The following is a 22370-nucleotide window of genomic DNA, read 5'->3' as shown; positions in this document are numbered from 1 at the left end:
TCCTTGCAGAGGAGCTATGGTGGTGTTGGTTATAGGGCACGAGGAGAGGACAGCCCTGCACCAAGTGGCAAAGCCTTGTGCTTTACCAGAACTCAGAGACAGTATTTTTGCTGCATTTAGTGTCATTATTGAGTGTGACAGGGAAGAGGGCTAAAGAGATTTGAAAGGTGGTGTCAGGATTTCCTTCTTTTCATGGCTGAGCTCCCTTTGCTCTCCTTATTTGTTTCCCTTTGAGTTAGAAAATCATTTGCAGTGAGATGGTAGTAAATCTGCTTTGTGGATTTTACTTTGCTGTTTCATAGTTTATTCCCAGACTGAGATTGACACAATTAGAGTGTTGCAGTGCCCAAGCAACTGGCATTATAATGGGAAAACCCAGATAAACAGTTTTGGGATATGAAACCACTGCGTGCACAAATTATATAAAGAATGCTAATATTTGGGGGACAGCATGTGTACTAGTATATGAATATGCATTTTTTGTATTTGTATAAAAAAACTTGCTACAATGAGGTTCTTATATACTACTAGGGTCTTGTGACCTACAAAAAAGAATAAAGACCTTGTCTGTTTTGTGCTTATACAAGCATGTAAAAAAATCTTCTTACAGTTCTTTTCCTTGGTAACTCAAAAACCCTTTGACGTATTCTTTTCCCCATCTGTGTGTAACTGAATAAGGTCCCTCTTGAGCTGAGAAGTATATGCAATACAAGTTAAAATTCGAAGGTCATTTTTATCTTTAAGTAATAAAATTCAGAAAATTAGTCATCCTTCAGTATCTACTGTGATTCAAAGTTTGTAATTCAAATACCACATCTCTTTCAGAGGCAGTAGTAGAGACTGAAAGCAAATTGTACACAGTCAAAGGTGTTTCTCAAAGAGTTTTGTAACAAGATTCATTGAAAAATGTAGCTAACATAAATCTCTTGACTGTTATATCAGATGTTACTTTCATGGTTTTTTTAGACATTGAAATATAGCAATGCTGAGTTTATATTTGTACTCAATTATCTGAAAAGCAATCAAAACAAATGATTAAATATTGAGAGTATTTATTTTAGGACTGTTGTGTTTAGGGTGGGTTTTTTTGTTTGCTTGTTTTAGAAAATCCAGTGTTGATTTTTGCAGACAGTTTCTGTGCACCAGAGAGGCTAACTCAAATTTGAGAATTGCTAACATTTTATTAGTGAGCAGCTGATACAAAGCAAAATTTCTGTCAGTTGCTTATTTTGTCGTATGAGATACGTGACTCCAGTATTAGCTATTACCAAGTAAAATTTTGTGTCACTTCAGAAAGGCTTTATTTCATGTTATCGGGCAGAGATACCCAACCAATATAAATCAGAATAACTCAGCCAAAGCCCAGGAAGCCTTACTGTTTGAATATCTGGCTTGCAGTCTGCAAACGACCAGCTCTGTTTTCTTTTTTCTCGTGGGAAGGGTACTCCCTCACCATCTCACTTGCGCTCGCTCACTCCCACGCCCACACCCCTTTTTCTAAGTTTGCTGTGTCTCCTCCTCCCATTGTCTCATGCAGTGCCAGCTTTTGTTCATGTTATCTGCCACCCCTCATGTGTATGTACAAAACAGATCTCTGGAGCACTGGGATGGGATGGCTCCCTCCTCATTTGCAGTTACATGTTTCCAGACGATGCACTGAATGGCCAAGGGTCAAGCACAGCCGGTGGCATTATTTAAATTCCCTTCCTCGACAAGATTATGCCATGGCAACAAAACTCGGTTCTGCTCATTGGAGGTGGGAAAAACGGAAGCTCGAGGATTAAGTAAATTTGTGTTAGAATAACTTAATTAGCAGTAAGCTGTACACATACCACAGCTAGTAGATAGAAGGAGTTGGGTGGCAGTGGGAAAAGGAGGGCAAGAACAATCCCACATTGTCTGTGGTTAGCTGGCCCTCCTCCGAATTTGACAGCTCTTTCGCTCTCTCCTGACACTGTCAGCAACTATGTTTCACATTCGGCATGAGAAAATTATATGTAATTTTCCTGATGCTAACCCTCTTTCAATCCCATAACTTAGCATCTGAGTTTTCTTTGAACTGTTTCTTGAACCAGAAATAAGTCCTCTGAAAGCTGTTTTACTGAGAGTGGAACTAAATAACTCTACTCTTTTTGAGTACCACCACTGTATTTTCTAATTGTCTTGTTGAAAATGAAAAGATTGTAACTGCTGGAAAGCAAGACCGATGATTAAAATCAAGAGCTGTGCTGGAAGAAGGTTTTTAGAGGTCCACTAGCACCTCATTTACAATTCAAGAGATTTTTTTCCACCACTGTTTATATAGCAGGAGTGACAGCAACAGAAAGCAATGTACATAAAGAGAGAACTGTGCCATAATCTGTGAAACTGATATCATGCTAATAGGTAATTTTAGTCCAGCACCAACACTGACCACTGCTCTGTCACTAAAGTCAGGTAAATAATAAACTGAAGCATTAAACCAATATTGGAAGAAAATGACAGTGCTAGTTTTACAGTCTGGAGGAGAAGAAAACCCACAACTCTTCAATTTGGCATCTTACAAAGCAAACAGCCTCAAGGTCCATAGCAGACAAATTTTTAAACACCAGTTCCCCACACCAGTGCTGCCTCTTTCTCCACCTGAGAGAAGTTCTGCTTATTTCTCTTACAGCAGTATTTTGTGTTTGCTTTGTTTAAGAGACTAGTACTGTTTCCCCAAAACCCAATAAAACAAAGCTAACCTTGAGAGCAGGGATTTCTAAAATAGAAACAGCCTGTATCCTGCTTTCAGCAGACCCCTCAAATGCTGTGGATCATGCTTCAGCTGCGCAGCTTCCCGCATGTTGAAAAAAGCCAATGTTATTTCAAGGAAAAATGAGACGGTTAGTCCCAGTTCGATGTGCTGGTTACTACAGCATTGTGGGTTGGTGGGTTTTTTTCAAATTTTGGTTTCCATACAGAGCTGTCTTTGTTCTCAGCTTACACGGAGGAGAATGCTTAAAAATATCTCTTTACCTGAGTACCTGAGTCTATTTCCTCTTTCCAAGAAGAGATTGGCGGTTAATTTTAGAGAGGGAGAGGTTCTCAGTAAATGTGAGGGAAAAAAAAATGAACTTTTTTTCAGAAAAGTATTTTACAGTTTAGTTTGGCCAGCAGTGTGTGAAGAGAAGAATGATTTCTGGGAATGGTTTTGTGGCTGTCAGCCTTTTGTCTACCGTATTGTCAATCAAATTATAACAGCTGAGGTTAGACACATAATTAAAAAGGAAAAAAAAAGAAGAAAAGAAAGAAAGAAGCATTAACCTCTTTTTAACCCTGAATGGCTAAATGTGACGCAGTGACTGCTAGCACAGGAATCTGGCAAAGGCTGCCCAAGAGCTATTGCAGCTGATTTCAGGATACAGAAAACATCTGCATGCTAGGTTATGACATCTGCTGTAGGACTGATAGAAGAGAAATCATATGAGACTCATCTACTTTCCCAAATCTCATTTGTTCAAATAATTGCTTTTGGGAAAGAATCTTACTTTGAAGTTTGGTATAATTTTTCTTTTTTTTTTTTTCTTAATGCGAAGGCAAACAGTTTATATGCAAAAGTGCTTTTCTGGGAGAAGGAGGCTATGCTGCCAGTAATGTTTCCTCATAAGACCGTGATTTTTTTAAAAATGTATTATGGATTATCTTGTAATAGATAGTTCTCTTATAGAAAATGAACTGTCTGACTACTACATTTGACTTTGTATTTGTTTGCCTTTGTTTACAGGGACCATATTTATACTGTTGATATGGACACATCACATACAGAAGAAATTTATTTTAGCAAAGTAAGTAGCTTTTATCGTCATCCAGAAACCAAGGACACTAGACAAGTTTCAAATAAATAGGAAGATGACATTGTTTCAAAGAACTTGCTAGTGCTGCTGTAAAAACTGTAATAAGCAAGTAAGATGGCATTGCTAATCATATCTGGAGAAAGCTAGAAGAGCAATCGTGTCCTCTGCAAATTTCTGATAAGCAATCTGTGCTGAAATACAGTGAGGTCCCTGATGGAACATCTGTCAAACATCTATTAATTTGTATGCAGCAGCTTTCTATAACATTTATACTATCCCAATTAAGTATACTGAAACTTTCATCATAAAAAGCAAGTTACATATTTTCATGCACACAAATTTTTTTACTCATGGAAATACTGACTAAATAAAATCTTATTGTAACATCACTGTGTAGATGCGTTCACGTTATCTCCATGGGAAGTTACATTCAAACTAAGAAGAGCTTTGTCTGCATTACCATACTGTATATTAACGTGAACATACTGAAAATAATCTCCCTTCAGCTCCTTTGCATTGCAGTCATATTGTGTAATGTGTACCAAACACAGCCTTGGTCCAGCAGAAGCTCATACAAATTTGGGCACTGGATGAATTCCACTGTAGAAAGAGGACAGTGCTTCATTATAACTATGAATGATGCTGAAGATGAACTGATGCCCAGTTACTCATCAAAGATGAGGGCACAGGCTTTTAGTTGAAATAAACATTTATGTTTATGGTTACTCTTTCATCTTGGAGCCCTTCATGAATACACAGTGCATCAGTTTACTTATCAGAAACACTGTCAGAACTACTGTGGCAATAGTGTCTAAGGTGATAGTGCCTTAGGCCATATGATTTTAACCAAAGTTTTATTATAATTAATGAACCTTCCACATTTGGCCATTCCTGAAACTCATCACAAAAAAATCCAGGGTGGAATTCACCTTCAAATATTCTGGAGAGAGATTGTTAGCAGATAAAGTCAGCAATGTCTTGGTAGGGCTTTCTGAGCCTGCCAGCTGAACTGAACTGATAAGAATTACCTGAATTTGATTTCTTTGCTGATCTAAAATGTTGTCTTCCATAATACATATTTCATTTAGAATCCATTAAAGCTTCATAGTCCATAAATGTTTATTCTGATTTGCAGAGCAGTATAAGTTTAAAAGAAGAGAGCATCTAGTACTTCTAAGAAAAGTACACGTTTCTCAGAGTTGGCCTGTTGTTAAGTTTTGTTGATTTAGGCTTAAAAAAAGAGGGATAGGATTCCAATCTAATGAATAGAGGGCAAAACAAAATTAAGTGATGCTCCACATCAGTGATCTTTCATTGTTGTGGTGAATTAATCATGGAGAAAGTGTGTAGAAAACTTTTGATAAATATATGTTCAACAGCTAGTCCCTCCTAAGGGACTTTTACTTCTGAAATCAAATGCAAAATACCTCTGAGTTCTAGTTGATTTCTTTCTTGATCCTTGCAGAAATTGACATGGAAATCTAGACAAGCCGATGTAGACACATGCAGAATGAAGGGAAAACATAAGGTAGGCAATTTTCATTTTGTCTGCATCTGCTACTTTAGTTTAGATGCTTCACTATTATCTCAGGCTGCTGTCTGTGATGTGGAATGGATCATGCCATTCACTTCTTGCCAGTAATTGCTTTTTTCGTCAACTTACTGAAGGCTTTAATTTGCAAAAATAATTCACTTCGAATGTGATAAAATATTACGACAGAAGCCACAGTAATATCCTGAAATGCTTAAAGCATTGAGAGTTTTGGACTCAATGCTTAGTGCACTGATTTCGCTTACCATTGTTTTAACACTGCTGTCCATCTCCCTGCAGGAATTTACTGAGACGTTTGTGTAAAGCTTCAGAAAGCATGAATGTATGGTTGTAGAAGGACTGTTTTTCACACCAATTTCACCTTGCTGTAACCCGTGACTAACACAAGTAGTAACATAATTAAACATAGACTCTTTGATTCTGCACATCTAGTTCCCCTTATAGTTACAGATGCTTTATGCCAGTACATTGTAGTGGTGATGCTACTGTCTGACAGCACATAGATGAGAAGGTCATATTCAGTCTTGAGTAAAGCAACATCTTTCAAACAAAAATTCACCTATGTGAACAATAGCAAAATATGAGCTGTAATGTGAATGTCGTGTCTTCAGTTCTTTGTAATTTTTAAACCACTAGAATATAAATCAGTTGCAACTTGCTCATTGTCAGTTTAACACAGACAAAATAAGGGTCAGAAAATCACAGTGGCTACCAGCCAATTTCATTTGAAACCTGACAATGAAATATCATGGTATAAAAATACAGATACCCAAGATGCAGTAGTTGAAATAGTTTTTATTATTTTTCTTCAGGATGAATGTCATAACTTTATTAAGGTTCTTCTAAAAAGAAGTGAGGATACACTGTTTATCTGTGGAACAAATGCATTTAACCCTTCTTGCAGGAACTACAAGGTATGTGATCTGTTTTTGGAGTTTCATTTATGCCTTGTCTTTTGGTTGGATTTATTGTGACTCTACTGGCAGCAGCATGAGGTTGTCATTCAGCTATGCACCATTCAACTCTGAAGCATTTTTCCTGACTTATTTCAGCGCTATTGAGTTCAGTGTTGATTGGATTTCTGAGAATTTCTCAGATTGATTACCTACTTCTTTACAACTCCTGCCCATCAAGAGCATTGCCACTTTGCATTGCCCTCAGTAAGTGCAAGAGTCCTTCAGGTCTCTGCTTGGGGATGTAGTCACTCCTCAGTAAGATCCTCAGCTTGTCACTGATCAAATCATAGATTAATGCTGGGGGTTACTTCTGGAGTAGCATGTTTTAAATTCTCTGTTATGCTCTTCTCAATGCCAAAAGGAGTTCTTTCATTGCTTGAGGACAGCAAAACTTGAGTTTAGTGTTGGGGACCCAGCGGATAGGGAAGCTGTGGAGACCCTACGGCATTGTGTGCTGTGGAAGTGATTGAACAGTAAATCTCCATAGGGAACAATGCAGCAGGACAGTGATGTATTCCACACTAGCTGGGGATGTGCAAAGCCAAAACATTTTCTAGAGCAGTGAAGAAAAGTGTGCTGGTCCATGCATACTTGACATTAATGCTCTGAACCCAATTTAGTGCTTTGGTATAGTGTGTCTCTGTTACTTGCATTTCAACAGGACCCATTTATTGAAATATTTCCTATTTTCTCAGGCTTTCACCAGTATATTCTGATATAACTCCCAACAGTGGATGGTTCTGGAGTAGCTGAATGATTTTAACTTAGGTGCTTGATAGCCAGACCCTGCTTTTCCAGGCACTGTTAAGTCCCACAGGTCATTTCTCATTCTTCTTCTGGAAAAAGAAAATTCAGCTTTGTTAATACTGCTTCTGAGAAAGTCATAGGACAATTCTCATTTACTTTTTGGGTTCAGAGTTATTGTTCAAAAAACAAAATAAAGATGATAACATCCAGGAAAACTACTTTCTTAGTGGTGTTCGCTGTGACTGCTGCTCTTCCTCGATTTTTGTGCAGTGCTGCTTTACCTTGTCTATCTACTGTGATGGCTGCAGTCTAGGAAACACAGGAGAGAAGTTAAGGATAATGTTTTCTTTCAGTCTGTGGAGGAGTAAAAATACAAACCTTTGTCATGGTAACTGTGAGGTACAGGTAGCCACTCTGTTAACTGCTGTTTCTTTTTTTCCTTCTTTCCTTGCCCACTCCTAGTGCAAATTGTAATTTTTTAACTCTCAATGTCATTAATGAGGCTAACAAATCTCAACCAATCCCCTTCATAGAAAGCTGTCTTTTGAATACAACTACAAATTTCTTTGCCATCCTGATGTGAGGGATATAAATGGCCCTCCTTACCCTTACTCCAGGTGTTTCGTTCCCCATGATGCACAGCCTCTGCAGATTGCCTCACCTGCTGCTGAGCCACAGGACTGGGTAGTGATCCCTCTGACAGTCTGCAGAAGGTCCCTTGAACATCTGCCCTGGCTTCCTGCATGTATTCCTGCATTATACAGAGAGAGAACTAGACATGTGCTAAACAGAAGTCAGGGCTGTCCCTCAGCCATGCCAGTGGATGTGGGGATGAGCCTAGCATGTGGAGCTTGGTGCAGGAAAAGTTGCTCAGGACTGTAACTCCTTTCCTCTCACTATCACATGAAATGCTTTTCAGCTGTTGAGTAAACAGAAAACGAATGATGAAAAATCATCCATTGGAGGATGTGGAAGCTGTAACATACAAACTAGAAGTTGATTGAAGTAGTTGATGGTGCCATGCGTGTTACTTTTCATGCTCTGTGAATCTGTACTGTATGTGATTTATACAGTATAAGCTGCTTAAATTACCTCAATATGCTAGAAAGGTCCTTATTCCAAAAATACAGTAGTATAAGAATCTTAAGGAGGTAAGAGGTGTACATTTACTCCTTAGCTCATTAAACCTTCTTGAACTTAACATAAAGTCAATCTGTATATTTGTGTCATCGTCAGGGCCCAGGGTGAATTTATTTCCCAAGAGTTACATATAAGCCTCAGATTTTACAATTCCTGCACAGATTAATTCTTGCCTGATGGTAAGAGGATTTCTCCATGAGACAGACTCAACTGATAGTAAAGCTTGAAGAGCATCTTTCTGAGTATGCAAATCAAGGAAGAGAGCACCAGTGTTGAGAGTAGAGCAGAAGGATCTCCGAACCTGGAGGAGGAAAATACACATAGAGATAATTGTTCTAATGCTGTTTCTTCTGACTACTGTGGTTTGCAGTCTTTTGTGTGTGTGAGAGCGTCTCTGTTAGGTCCCTGTTGAGGATAAATTTTGAAGCCTTGCCAGAACCATAGACCACATAGCTGCTACAGTTCAAAACAAAGCTTGTGTACAGATAGAATATAGACTGAAGACTTTTGTAAAATATGTTGTGTTAAGAGTGATTAGTTCCAAAAGAATACCTGACTTACTGGACAACACTTTCTTCAGACTGATTTTATTTAACAGCATGATTTTTCTCAGGTTTTTACTTCATAGTTAGGAGCAGAATTAGAGAAAGGACCTTCCTCCCTGCCCAGAAAAGAAGAACACTGTCATAAGCCTCATTTTGGGTAAGAAGTTCTGTTTCTCTATCTGAGGAGCTCCCTTTGGTTTTTCAGATGGATACCTTGGAGTTCCTAGGAGATGAATTCAGTGGAATGGCCAGGTGCCCTTATGATGCAAAGCATGCCAACGTTGCGTTGTTTGCAGGTAAATTCATGGAGATGAACTTTTGCTTTCTGTCCTGAAGCCCAGGCTTGCCATAACACTGTGCCTCTTGTTTGAGTCCAGAATGCCTAAATCTAAAGGGTGGCAAAGGGAGTGAACAATGACTAAAAATAGCGGGCATAAGGAAATCCCTAGCAAAAAAGCCTTCCTTGCTCATAAACATTGCCTGAAACTTCAGTTTCCTGATTCAGTATTTCGGTATTTCCTGTATTCTTGATAATATGACCAATGAGACACAATTTCTGGTGGCATCCAGCTTCTGTAAAAGTCAGAGGAAGTCAAAGCTTGTGTGAACTTTAATGAGGATTGGGCAGGATGTTCTCTTTAACAACTCTAAGCCTAAGTTAACATTCATAATAAAAAGAAGTTAGGGGAAAATGCTGTGATGTGCCCTTTTCTAGATCTAGAAGGCAATGAAAATTGATTTTATTTTAAAGCTGAAAACATTTCAGTATGGTCTTACTAGCTGTTGTAGGCAATGGAGAGAAGTGTGTTGGTTAGAGGTGATTTATACTGCATGCAGCAGAATACAATTAGCTCTAATTTCTTCTACAGTAGTTAGAAAATAGTTAGAAAAAGTGAGAGCTTATAATGGGGTTAATTTTGGCTATGGTTGTGTAGTATTTTTGTATGTCTGTTCATGAATTCCTGATTAAATTTTTTCTTTATTGAACTTCTCTTAGAGTGAATCCTGGTGATCTGTTTTTAGATTTGGCTGTAAAATAGGCGGTGAAGAAAATAAAGAAGTCATCCAGGATAATGTCAGTCCTCTTCAACAGGTGTGATGCTAGAAAGCAGAGCCTGGGAGCTCACATGGAAATATTTAAGATTTAAGAGTGCAAAAGTATTTCAGCCACTCTCAACTGAGTCTGTGGCCAAAAGGCTCTATTAAGCACTACTGTGTTTGAGGTATCATCATCTGCCTCACAAAGGAGTTTCTTTAACAGATTTCATTTTTTTTAAGTTTTTCTTTTACTCTTTATAGTGTAAATAAATGGGTCCTTTTGTTTCAAGAATAATGGTGATGATGATGGTGGTAGTATGTAATTTCTTAATTGCACTTAAAAGAACATACAGGAGAAATTCTCTAATTGAAGCAGGTAATTTATAAAGCATGGAAAGAGAAAAACAGCTTCAGAGAAATAATTTTCCCATGTATCTCAGATTCCCTATCCTCAGGGCAGTCTGAATGACCTTTCCGAAGGGCCTTTTTCACTATACTGGCCAAGAAAGCATTTGTGACCAGCCTATTGTAAACATTCACTTTGCATGCAGATGAAGTTTGGTAAGATGACTCCCACTTTACCATAATAAGAAATCTTCGTATTATTTGAAAATAAAGAGAATATTTATAGAAATGGTCATACTCTTTCATGGTGATTCAGAATAAATTTGATACTGTTCAAATAAATACTTCTAGAATATACCCTGTAAATCTACTAGCTTCAGAAAATCACTGTTTTACAAGACATACATATTGATACCCATGATAATTTTTCAGAGTGCAGTGAAAAGCCACTTCAGAGCAGTTTGGGGCACCAATCCAGGTCATCTGAGTTTGTTGGGTGCACTTATGTGAATATGGCTCTTCTTGCAGCCTGTAGCTATTACAGCTGATATGTGGGAATTGTAATTGGTCACATGGTATTCAGGAACTTGGCAGGAAAGAAAATAAATGCGTGGTTGTATTAACAGGAGTTCAGACATCCGTATCTAAACAATTCAGCTTTTTACTCTATTTTAAATTTGGGTTTCGTATCAGCAGAGGGGGATGTTGTAATTATTTTTTCTGCTTTGCTAAATAAAAATGCTCATTTTGAAGTAGCCAGATAAGGACAAGAATTGCATGACTCAGAACAAGGCATACAGTTCTGCTAATGAAGAACAGTCTGAATTTTAAATCTGGAGCTGAAATTCACAGAATCAGAGATTGTTAGAGTTAGAAGGGACCTCTGGAGGTCATCTGGTCCAACCCCCCTGCCAAGGCAGGGTCACCTAGGGAAGGTTATACAATGCATCCAGGTGGGTTTTGAATGTCTCCAGAGAGGGAGACTACATGACCTCCCTGGGAAGCCTGTTCCAGCGCTCTGCCACCCTCCGTGTAAAGAAGTTCTTCCTCATGTAGAGGTGGAACTTCTTGTGTTTTAGTTTATGGCCAATGCTCCCTGTCATGTTGCTGGGCACCACTGAAAAGAGTCTGGCACCATCCTCTTGGCACAGACCTTTGATATCTTTATATGCATTAATGAGATCCTCTCTCAGTCTTAAAGTAAATGATGTCTGAAAGTACAATGAGGAGACCTTGACCAATAAAAGCCTCTGTGCTTTGTCCTGGGTATGTCCCCAGTGCTGCTGCCTTCAACATAATCTCTGTCAAAGGAGATGTAGGCAATTCTAGTTTTTATGCAATGCAACAGAGACACAAGTTTCTGTCCTCATGCTGCAATGCTTGTGCACGTACCAGACATCGTGTTTCGAGATCTGTCTCAAACATGAAAACAGTCCTGTACAGTTACCATGACCTGCAAACAGATTAGGCAACAAATAAAATTTAAAAATATTGCTAAATGTTGTGGTTTTACCTCCTGATAGTGTTACATCTTTTGGTTGTCCTTCGGGTGCCATTTTATAGACTCTTTCTTATCACTAGTTCTCCACTTCTTAAGAGAGAGGAATGCATAATTCATGCCTAAAATGCATGTTAGAAAAGAAACGTTGACGGGCAATCCTCCTCCATCTCTTTGCATCACTGTTTCAGCAGGGCTCCCAGCACGCTATTTAATTTTTTCCTAGTGATCTTTGGCAGAGGAAAAGTGCTCTCAAGAGGAGAATTTTTCGTAAGTGTCAATTAGCCTACAGTCTCCAAGACCTGTCTGGTTTGCACTCCCAGTTAAAACTAACAGTTCTGTTATATTTGTTTTGCTCACATACTTAGGCAGGATTTCAGAGCATTGAACCAGAGGCTTGTGCAGAAAAACTGGATAAGGTAGTTCAGTGAACTGGAGAAGAATTATTCCATAAGGTTTCTTCTCCTACAGCATCCCTCTGAAATTACCATTTTGCAAACTAATGACTTGCTTTTGTTCAGTACTCAGTCCCATTTACCCAGCTGGATTTTTTTTTTTTCTCCAGTATTCCTAAGGAGATTGTGATGGTTTTGTGTCCTCCATCTCATTTGACTGGTGATAGAAAGCAATTGTATTATTTGTAATGCTCCTTCCCCTTTGTTTCTTCTTTCCTTGCTCTCCAGAGGGAAAGCTGTATTCTGCCACAGTGACCGACTTCCTTGCAATAGATGCAGTCATATACCGGAGCCTTGGAGACAGCCCAACTCTGCGAACAGTTAAACATGACTCCAAGTGGCTGAAAGGTAGATAAACACACACGATGAAAAAAGCGGCATCTCTGATGAGAGACTTGAATTCCTGACAGACCTCTTTGTCATTTCACCAGTGCTTTCTGGCAGAAAGAAGGAACTAGATTACATCTCTTGCTTACCCTGATCTGTTTATCTCTTCCTCTCTTCTCCTGATCCCAAGTTACTGGACCTGACAGAACCTGTGAGCTAGGTAGATCAGAATATGTATTCCAGTGAGCTTTCCAAGCTGAAATCCACCAGTTTACATCTGTTGGGTTGGAACTTGCAGGGCTCAGTGTGCTTTGGCTGCGTTTGAAAATATTCCTGCCACAGGACTTTTAGGTAACAGTCAAGGCTTTATGAAATATAGAAGGTTTATCCAGTAATGTTAAGATTCATTAATGAAAATAAATATTGCACAAAGCCTTTCTGTTATAGTTCTTAGGGACTGTACTGCTGTCATTAAATTAGGCAATTTCTGTGCTCTAAATGCCCTCATTGTTAAGAACTGTGCTGTTTAGCTTTATGTAGGTGTTAGGAATAGTTAGCATTTGTAGTGATTTTAAGTTAGCATTTTAGAGTGAGCAAAGCCATAGTTTGAAGTCTTTTTCTGCACGCAGAAATGTTTTGCCAGATGTCAACTTTGGCTGTCCCACTTTGCTTGATGCTACAGACACATGTGGGCAGAAACAGTTACCTGGTTTGTTATTCGCTCCGCTCACAGCCTGCATGCCATAAAGAGCACTGCTTGGACCCCTCAGGCATACAGTTATAAATGCCTGTTTACTTCTCCTCTTGCAGGCAGACATATTAGTGGCAAAGACTTAACTACTTTGCAGTGATGTTGCACAGACTTGTCCCCAGTTCTCCTGTCCCCAGACAGTGATTCTTCTGTGGCGATGTTGTTAGTTCTGAAAACTGATCAAGTTTCTCAAATGCAGATGTTTCACCTCTGGATATTAAGTGTGAATGTATTTGGCTTCTCTTGGCATGCTATATGCTGTATGTGGTGCCTAAATAGGATATCTTCGGTTGTTTCTTTCTAGAACCATACTTTGTTCAGGCAGTGGACTATGGCAATTACATATACTTCTTCTTCCGGGAAATAGCAGTGGAGTACAACAGCATGGGAAAGGTAAGGGCAAAAACATTGCCTTGAATGACTTTGTCAGATTCAGGAGGAGGAAAACTTATTCTTGGACCAGTGCTGTTAGGAGTGACCTTGAAATGATCACTATAAATCACGATGACAAGGTCATCATTTTGAGAGGATTCCTATTGCTCAAGCCAAAAGGTTGGTTGGAGTGAAACATTGCACTGTCTTAAAAGGAAACTGTGGTTTCTTACAGTGATGGTTTATGCTGGAGTCGCTTTTCTGAAATTATAAAAAGCTTAAGGCTAATGTAGTTAGTTCAGTATAGTAGATAATTGTTAAAAATGGATTCCAAAGAAGGGAAATATTTTTCTGTAAGAAATATGAATTGGAGTGCTGAGTAAACAGGTGCAGGAATTTTGTGCTCTGCTATTCTGCAAAGAATAATTAAACACTTTTTGCATTTTTGCTAATTTCACAATAGCTTTCTGACTAAGCAGTCAGAAAAGCTGACCAAGGTCACAAAGGTGGAGAGCAGGAATAAAAGCCCAGCAATATTTGCATAGTTTTTAAGTGCTGAAAACACAAGAGTCAGAGCAGGCAGTGTGGGTTGCAGGGATTGTGAAAATGAAATGTGCTTTTGTTTGGGGAAATAGAAAGCTAAGCAGTCTGTATGGAAATGAGTTTTATATGGGTTGAGAACAGATCTCCTAAAGGATTTATGGCTGTATAGTAAATGCCACAGTCTTATCTTTCATAGCACACTGTTCCAAAGCTTAATTTTTCTCTGTTTCTTATTTGTCACAAATTACAGAAATGTGATATTAAATTAAGCACCTTACTGTGTTATTCCTAATGTTTTAAAAGCAGTATTCCAGCAAAATCTTTGGTTCAAACAGTCATTTAATTTTCTCCATTATTTTTGCTCTGTTCCTTCCAGGTAGTTTTCCCAAGGGTGGCCCAGGTTTGCAAAAATGACATGGGAGGATCTCAGAGAGTGCTGGAAAAACAGTGGACTTCCTTTCTCAAGGCCCGGTTGAACTGCTCAGTTCCTGGTGATTCACACTTCTACTTCAACATACTGCAGGCAGTTACAGATGTTATCCATTTCAATGGCCGGGATGTTGTTTTAGCTACATTCTCCACTCCGTATAATAGGTAATAGGCACAATAACCTTTTACCTTCTATTTCCTTTATGTTTTGCTTTTCAGTGCAGTTTCTTTTCACTTTATGAAGGTGCAAGAAGTGATTGCTCATACACTATAATTTTTATGTACCATGCACTTACCAATAGTTTGTGTTTCATTTTAAGGAACCCTGGTGTTGCTTATTGCATTTTATATCTGATGACTAAAAGCAGCTTTGAGCCATTAACTATTGGGACACATTCCTTGGACATACTTTTCTATCCATGGGAATAATTCACACCAGCCACCAAGAGGTGTTACAGCATGTAACTTGCAGAATGTTATTCCAAAGAGAAAATACCATTTTTTTTCCTCACAAAGAAAGGACTGGGTCTGCCAAGAACCACATTATCTCCTTCCCTTTATTTCTTGCATCCCTGCTGACTCTTGCATTGATCCTTGACCCTGTATTGACCCTGCTGATCTTTGACTCTCCTGGGAGATTCAAGGTCCTAAGCTGTCTTGCTGGCTGGGAAGAAGCGTCCCCAGACCACCTATTTCATGGTTCATGTGTTTATCCCAAAGTGTGCATTTACCTGCAAAGATTTTATTACTGTAACACATTAAAACATGTTTCTCCGGAGTTTATTAGAAGTTTTATCCAATTATTGAGGACTGCCGGAGAAGTTAAAATAAAATAGTAACATTCTAATTAAAAACTATATTGCAATTTCACAGAGTAACATTTGAGCAAAATGGGAGCTTCGTTAGTGAAATTCATCTAGTTTTGCTATACACTAGTTACACATCTAGTTTTGCTACCTCTTGTCAAAGCCTGACCTCAATGAGGTCATTCACAGAACTGACTTCAAATGAGAGTAAGCCTGAGCCTGTAATGTATAATCACTGCTTTTGACGTCAAAACAATAGGAACTGCAATGGAATAATTATGCTACCAGTAGGGAATACAAGCTTAAATTAAGATGATCTCTTTGCATGCAATCTGGCTTAATAAAAACAAGTGAACAAACAGAGATTCAACATCAGAAAATAGATTGTATATTGCAATTATCTCAAAATTAAGATTGTCTTCCTGTTCTGCTAGTATTTCCTGTGGCGTGTCATGAATAACTCTTTTCCTTAAAGCTCGCATTTTAAAATCTAAGTTCTTGGTGTAAAAATCAAGATACTATTTTATAGGCCCCAGTTTTTGCCAGACACTGGAGATGACAGGAAGCGTATATTCTTGGAGACACTCTGTTAGGCAGACCTGGCAGCCAGGAGGGCCAACAATGTCCTGGGGGGCATCAGGCAAAGCATCATCAGTTGGTCAGCGGAGGTGATTGTCCTGCCCTGCTCTGCATTGGGGCAGCCTCACCTTGAATATTTTGTGCAGTTTTGGGCACCACAGTGTAAGAAGGATGCTAAACTATTAGAGAGCATCCAAAGGAGGGCTACGAAGATGGTGAAGAGGGGAAGCCGTATGAGGAAAAGCTGAGGTCACCTGGTGTGTTCAGCCTGGAAAAGAGGAGAAGAGGGGCAAGCACTGATCTCTTCTCTGTGGTGACCAGTGACAGGACCCAAGGGAGGGGCCTAAAGTTGTGTCAGGGGAGGCTTAGGTTGGAGATCAAGAAAAGGTTCTTCACCCAGAGGGTAATTGGGCAGTGGAACAGGCTTCCCAGGGAAGTGGTCACAGCACCAAGCCTGAGAGAGTTCAAGAAGTGTTTGGACAACACTCTCAGGCACATGGTGGGATTCTTGGGGTGGTCCAGTGCAGGGCCAGGAAGTGGACTTCAGTGGTCCTTGTGGTTCACTTCCAATTCAGCATATTCTATGATTCTGTGAAATCTCTAACGTGGATGTATCTCTTTCATTCCTCCTTCACTAAGGAAAAGCTGCAACAAATACCTTTGGTCTCTGGAACAAAATTTCCCCCTAGAGTGAACTGTAAGAGATTCCTCAGTCTAGTCTAAGGTCACTCAGGGTAGAAGCTGGTGATGGATTGTAGTCCAGTGGCTCGGAGATGGCATGGCTACAACCCCCGGCACACTCCATCCTTACCACTTCATTGTGCTACAGACCTGCAAACTGCCATCCTTAATAGTAAAAGATGTTGCAATCCTCTAACCACAGCAATCCCTCCATCATGTTGAGCACAATTCTCAGCACTTTTAGTTCTGTAAACATACCCCAAGATTTTAGGTTCGTTGTTTTTTTCTTTACAACTGAATTCAGCAAAATGCAAAATCTTATTGCTAGAGTGGATTTTGAGGTGCCTTTTAGGGTGAGGGCCTCTCTGTGGCCACATATACCCTTGACCGTGTTTTACATCAACATATGTGGGACTGCCTCCGTTTTAAACTTCTGTTGTGTAGTATCACATTAATATAGAGCTTCAAAGTTTCCTTCCCTGTAAAAGCACAATCTGTGGATATCAAAGTAAGACTAATACTGTCCCCCTACTTATTTTTCTTCAGTAACGCGCATCTTGAAACCTTTTAATATGCAAACTGTTATTTTTCTATCAATTTATATACCTTTATGAGTTTAGTTTTATTCTCTGTAACAGTATTATAGTTACTGTATTTTGTCTCTGGGTATAATAAACTACTAGATAAAAGCAGGATTGAAAGCCTCAGCCAGCTGAGTTCATGCTGTTTACACAATAAAATCAAGTGGTGAAAGCCAGACACAAATAGAGTATTTCATGTATAAAAAAAGGACAGAAGAGTAGTTTATGTGTTAAAAAAAGGAAAGGTGGATAAATGAATAATTCATGTTTCCAAGTGACTGACCATGGGAAACCTCTAAGACTTACCTACTTATGTAGGTAAGAATATAATTATGTTTAGACAATGCTGTTGTACAGTTGCATGTAAATATTCAAAAAGTGGAAATTTGCGACATTATGATCTAAAAACAACATTGAATTTGCTTCTGTAAGCTCTTTACATCTCATTGAGTGCAGCAAATTCCTGATCACAGTTAACTCCTTTCCATTGGGAAAACTTTGTGGAAGTCAAGCCATGGGAGGATGGAGTAATTACACGTAAATGCCAGGTCAATGGCACATTGCAGGACAGTTTCAGTTTGATTAGCACCAACTTCTGAACTGTCTACAGTATATTTTTTGAGGCATGACAGGGACTGTGAGAGTTAGTACTGAGAGATGTTATGACTTACAGGAACGTAGATTTCCAAATAATGGGCTTTGAATGAGACTGGCCATTACTCTTCATGCATTGCCAGTGGTAGCCAGAGTTTCCCAGATTCTTTCCCTTCTTCAAGATCATTGCAATTACCTCTTTCTGTAGAGGCTTTGAAATAAATTCTGCTGGCAGGAGCTGTCTGCTGATTGGTATGTTTCAGGCTTTTCCATGGGGCTGGCTTTTCCTGTCAATACTGGATTCAGAGTTCAGAAGTGAGTAGCCTGTGACACTATGACTCCTACAGAGCATGTTTTTTGCTCAAGGTTTTGTGTGTAACTGTGGAATGAGTAACAATTTCTGGGAAATGTTACTTTGCAGCATCCCTGGCTCTGCAGTCTGTGCCTATGACATGATTGACATTGCCAATGTATTTACTGGGAGATTCAAAGAACAAAAGTCTCCAGACTCCACATGGACACCAGTTCCTGATGAACGAGTGCCCAAGCCCAGGTACGTTTCATGTATGATGATATTGTTCTGTTCCTTCATGCAGGTTTTTTGGTAATTTGAAGAGCCTTGTAAGGTGCAGATACAATTATACATGTTGCAACAGTAAAATAGAAGTTCAGTTGAATTTGGATCTAAAGTATACAAGCAAGAATTTTTCCACTTAAAGAAGATTTGTGTAACATAAATCAGGCCAGCATCAGATTCACTTGGTCAGAATAATCACTTAAGAGTGGTGTGAATTACACACCTGTTGCAAATTGGTTCGGTAATGGATATATCTTATTGCAAAGCCTGCACCAGTTCTGTAGTTTGCTGTTCTATGATTACCATGGAATTTAAGTGCCACAGTGGATGCATTATGGAAAGAAAAAAAGAGCATTCCGCCAAACTGGAGATTCAGTTTGCCTCATTCCTCCTATGAGTTGTTTTCCCTTTTTCCACTTCCTTCATGTTTCCATGCACCTCCTCTATTACACTCTCTTTGTACTTCCTGAAAGTACCCATTTCATACAAAATGCTGTTGACAGACAGTTGTTAACTCATTTACACCAGTCTCATTTTGCTCTGAGCTATTGATATGCATGTAGATAAATAAAATTCATTTATCTCAGTTAAGCTCTATCACTTAAATGCATGTTTTACATTGCTTGTAATACCTTAATTAACTTTCAAAGAAAAACACATCTGGAGTACTCTCTGCAGTATTTAGTACCACAATATAAAAAGGATCTAAACCTATTAGAGACATCCAAAGGAGGGCAACAAGGATGGTGAAGGGCCTTGAGGGGAAGCCATACAGGGAGTGACTGAGGTCTCTTGGTTTGTTCAGCCTGGAAAAGAGGAGACTGAAGGGAGACCTCATTGCATTTACAACTTCCTTGTACGGAGAAGAGGAGGGGAAGGCACTGATCTCTTCTCTGTGGTGACCAGTGACAGGACCCAAGGGAAGGGCCTAAAGTTGTGTCAGGGGAGGCTTAGGTTGGAGATCAGAGGGTGGTTCTTCACCCAGAGGGTAATTGGGCAGTGGAACAGGCTTCCCAGGGAAGTGGTCACAGCACCAAGCCTGAGAGAGTTCAAGAAGTGTTTGGACAACACTCTCAGGCACATGGTGGGATTCTTGGGGTGGTCCAGTGTAGGACCAGGAAGTGGACATCAGTGATCCTTGTGGATCACTTCCAGTTCAGGATACTGTGTGATTCTATGATTCTACAAAGCTTTATGGTGGCAACTGAGCTTCTGCCTAATCTGAATTTGGTCCACCATGTTTTGGAATTGCCAAGTGTAGCATTCCTGTGCTGTCTTTATTCTGAAGTTGTCTCTCAAGAGAAGAACTTGGAGGTGACTGGGAAATCTGACAAATTCTGTGTTTGTTTTCAGTCTGGGACTTGGTAAGGCACCTTCAAGCACTGTTGCTGGATTTTTTTCTGCATTCTTCAGTGTTTCAACAAGTTGTTGACATGATAGGCTGCCATGGGACTGCAAGGCTGCCCAACAGCTCCGAGGTCATTTGTTTAGAACTTACTCAAATAGTGAATATTGTCAGAGAAGAGGGAAAGGAGAAGGACGAATCTCTTTCAGTGAGAAGGAAGATAAGAAAGTTGCATTATGAGTTTGGGATGAGCCAATAGCAGGCTAACAGTTATGATGAAGATGGGATAATACTTCTCTTTTTAAACCTGCAGGAGATAATGTGAGGTGAACTTTGAACACTATTTCATGTAACATTTGGCCATCAATCTGCTTAATAGAAATAATCACTACTTCTAACTCATGTTGAAGTACATGAGAGGCACCTTTGAAATAAGGCCATTTTTAATATCTCAAAATGGTACAGAAGCGATTCTGCCCCTGTTGATCCCAATATTTCTCAGAAACCTACTGGACCCTTTCAGGGGCCTTGCTTTCCTGTTTGGCCAAACAGCAGGGTTTACTTGGCATTATGTTTACTGGATTAAACCAGTTTTGAGATTAAAACAGGATTAATCCAATCATGCAATTAGGATTTAGGAGTAAATAGGCCTCCAGCTTAGATATACAGAAAGCCTAAGCACCACGGTGCCAGAAGGTGTAGGCTGCTCCCTCAAGTTCTCTGGGAATGTTGCCTCATGAGTCAGAGCCCTGCAGGGACCTAGGAAACTAGCAATGCCCTTTGGTTTCTCCTTCTCTGCCTCTTTTGCTAGTTCTACGTGCAGTTACAAGACAACCAAAATATTTTGGATATGAAGAGGCAAGAGGACACAGTGTCTGCATGTAGTTTTCATTCCTCAGCTCATATGGTACCAGAGTTGTCGATGCAGCTGGTTCCTTCCAGTCCTATGCTATCTTCCTACATAAGATTTATTTACCTAATGTTTGAATATTTATCTGAATTTGAGCAACACATATGATAGGACCAGTGTTGTATTTTGTTCAGGTTGACATTACTCCATTGATGTCAGTGACTATCCACATAAAAGTAGATGAAAATTGGACGCTGCTGTGTGTTTGTGAGTGAATGGTCCATCTTTCATCTTCCCATCTCACAGTGGCTCAAGGATTTGAAGAGTCATAGTGCTCTAGAAAATGACATCAAATGCACCTTTTGTTAGAGAAAATGGCCCAAAAAATACAAACAACAGACAAAGCATTTTTCTACTTCCTTTGTAGAGATGGCTTGTCCGGGCACGAAATTTAAGCTACCTCTTAGGATCAGGGTAGATTTTAGAAATAAGGTGAGCCATTTTCCATTTAAAATGCAAAGAATGATAGATAACATTTCAGTGAAAGTCCTCAAAGTGCTATTATTCTTAAATAATCTCATCCAAATTAAGTGAAAGGTAAAACCAATGTTTACATGGATGCTATCTGTGTTGTCTTCTCCGGTACTCTGCTTTCTACCAGACAGGACTGAAAGTGGCATTCTTTCACATGTTATTAAAAAAATCAACTTCCTTCTGTATTATAGGGACTGCTTTTATTCCATGAAAGAGCAGTCAACTAGGCAAGTTACAAATAGGAAAGTACCTGTGCCAGTGGGCAGAATCAAGCCAAATGCATGCATGCAGTGATTAGGTTCCATGTGAGTGGATAAACTACAAACGCTCTGTGTAACACTCCTGATGAAGAAATGCCTGTGTGCTTTTAGGTGACGTAAAATTCTTTTGAATGGAGGATAGAGCAAGATTTTAGGCTTACTTTGAGGGGCTAAACAAGTCCGCTAGACTTCTCAATCCTCCATTTAAACTTTTGTAAAGCACATCAGATTTCAATGAGGGCCTCATAACAAAAGGAAGTTTGCTCTTGATGTCAAATAAATTTTCTGGTTTTACTCTCTTGTTTTATGTAGGCCTGGTTGCTGTGCTGGCTCTGCATCATTAGAAAAATATGTAACATCTAATGAGTTCCCAGATGATACTCTGAACTTCATCAAAACACATCCACTGATGGATGAGGCTGTACCTTCAATTGTTAATCGACCCTGGTTCCTGAGAACAATGGTCAGGTACGTACCACTAAGTGAACTCTTGTCCTCATTGTAGCTGTCAAGTTGTGCTAATAGCCTTGTTCCAAGTACTCTCCAACTCTGTAAATGTCCTTGGTGTGCTGGGCATGAATCCAGCAAGGAGTGGTGGCAGAGCTGAGCAGATGCTGCAGAATTCCCTGAGCAACTTTCAAGATAGGAAAAACCCTCAGTCCTTTCCAACCACGCTATGCTGAAACTGGATCTTGGAGGAAATGCTGTGCAGGGAAGGTTGACCCACCTGCCAGGTTATATGTCAGTATTTGAGAACAGCTCTGTAGAAAAATTTGGGCAAGGATCAGCAGACAACTCAGGAATATGTATACAGGATACAAACGTGTCTGCCAGGATATGTTCACAGGATATGTAGATGTATGTCAGGTTATCTACTGGTATGCTTTAATGTTTGCAAAAGTATATAGGCGTAAGTAATCACATAGTCTGTATCCTTTCTGTGGCAACAAAAGACAAATAATAACAGATTTGAACAAAGGCTCATACATCAGCAAGTGGTAAATACACCATCACTTTCCTATCAAAATATATTCTCACTCTTTACTCTGG

At 39.4% G+C, this 22370-nt stretch overlaps 1 protein-coding gene across 3 annotated transcripts in view; it reads left to right on the top strand.

Annotated features, from left to right (window-relative positions):
* The window catches only part of SEMA6A (semaphorin 6A), a 117838-nt gene that overhangs the window by 54387 nt on the left and 41081 nt on the right, over positions 1-22370 (top strand). For all 3 annotated transcript variants that reach the window (XM_018086079.2, XM_008923294.3, XM_008923293.3), the window contains exons 4-12: positions 3746-3806; positions 5281-5343; positions 6180-6281; positions 8961-9051; positions 12320-12439; positions 13474-13562; positions 14461-14678; positions 18176-18307; positions 21633-21788. In XM_018086079.2, the coding sequence (XP_017941568.1) occupies positions 3746-3806; positions 5281-5343; positions 6180-6281; positions 8961-9051; positions 12320-12439; positions 13474-13562; positions 14461-14678; positions 18176-18307; positions 21633-21788 (1032 nt within the window). The remainder of the gene's footprint in view (positions 1-3745; positions 3807-5280; positions 5344-6179; positions 6282-8960; positions 9052-12319; positions 12440-13473; positions 13563-14460; positions 14679-18175; positions 18308-21632; positions 21789-22370) is intronic.

Source organism: Manacus vitellinus, unplaced genomic scaffold, assembly GCF_001715985.3.
Source record: "Manacus vitellinus isolate BGI_N305 unplaced genomic scaffold, ASM171598v3 scaffold_9_pilon, whole genome shotgun sequence".
Taxonomy (NCBI): domain Eukaryota; kingdom Metazoa; phylum Chordata; class Aves; order Passeriformes; family Pipridae; genus Manacus; species Manacus vitellinus.
The sequence above is the reverse complement of the archived record's forward strand: the minus strand, read 5'-3'. Positions and strand labels throughout refer to the sequence as shown.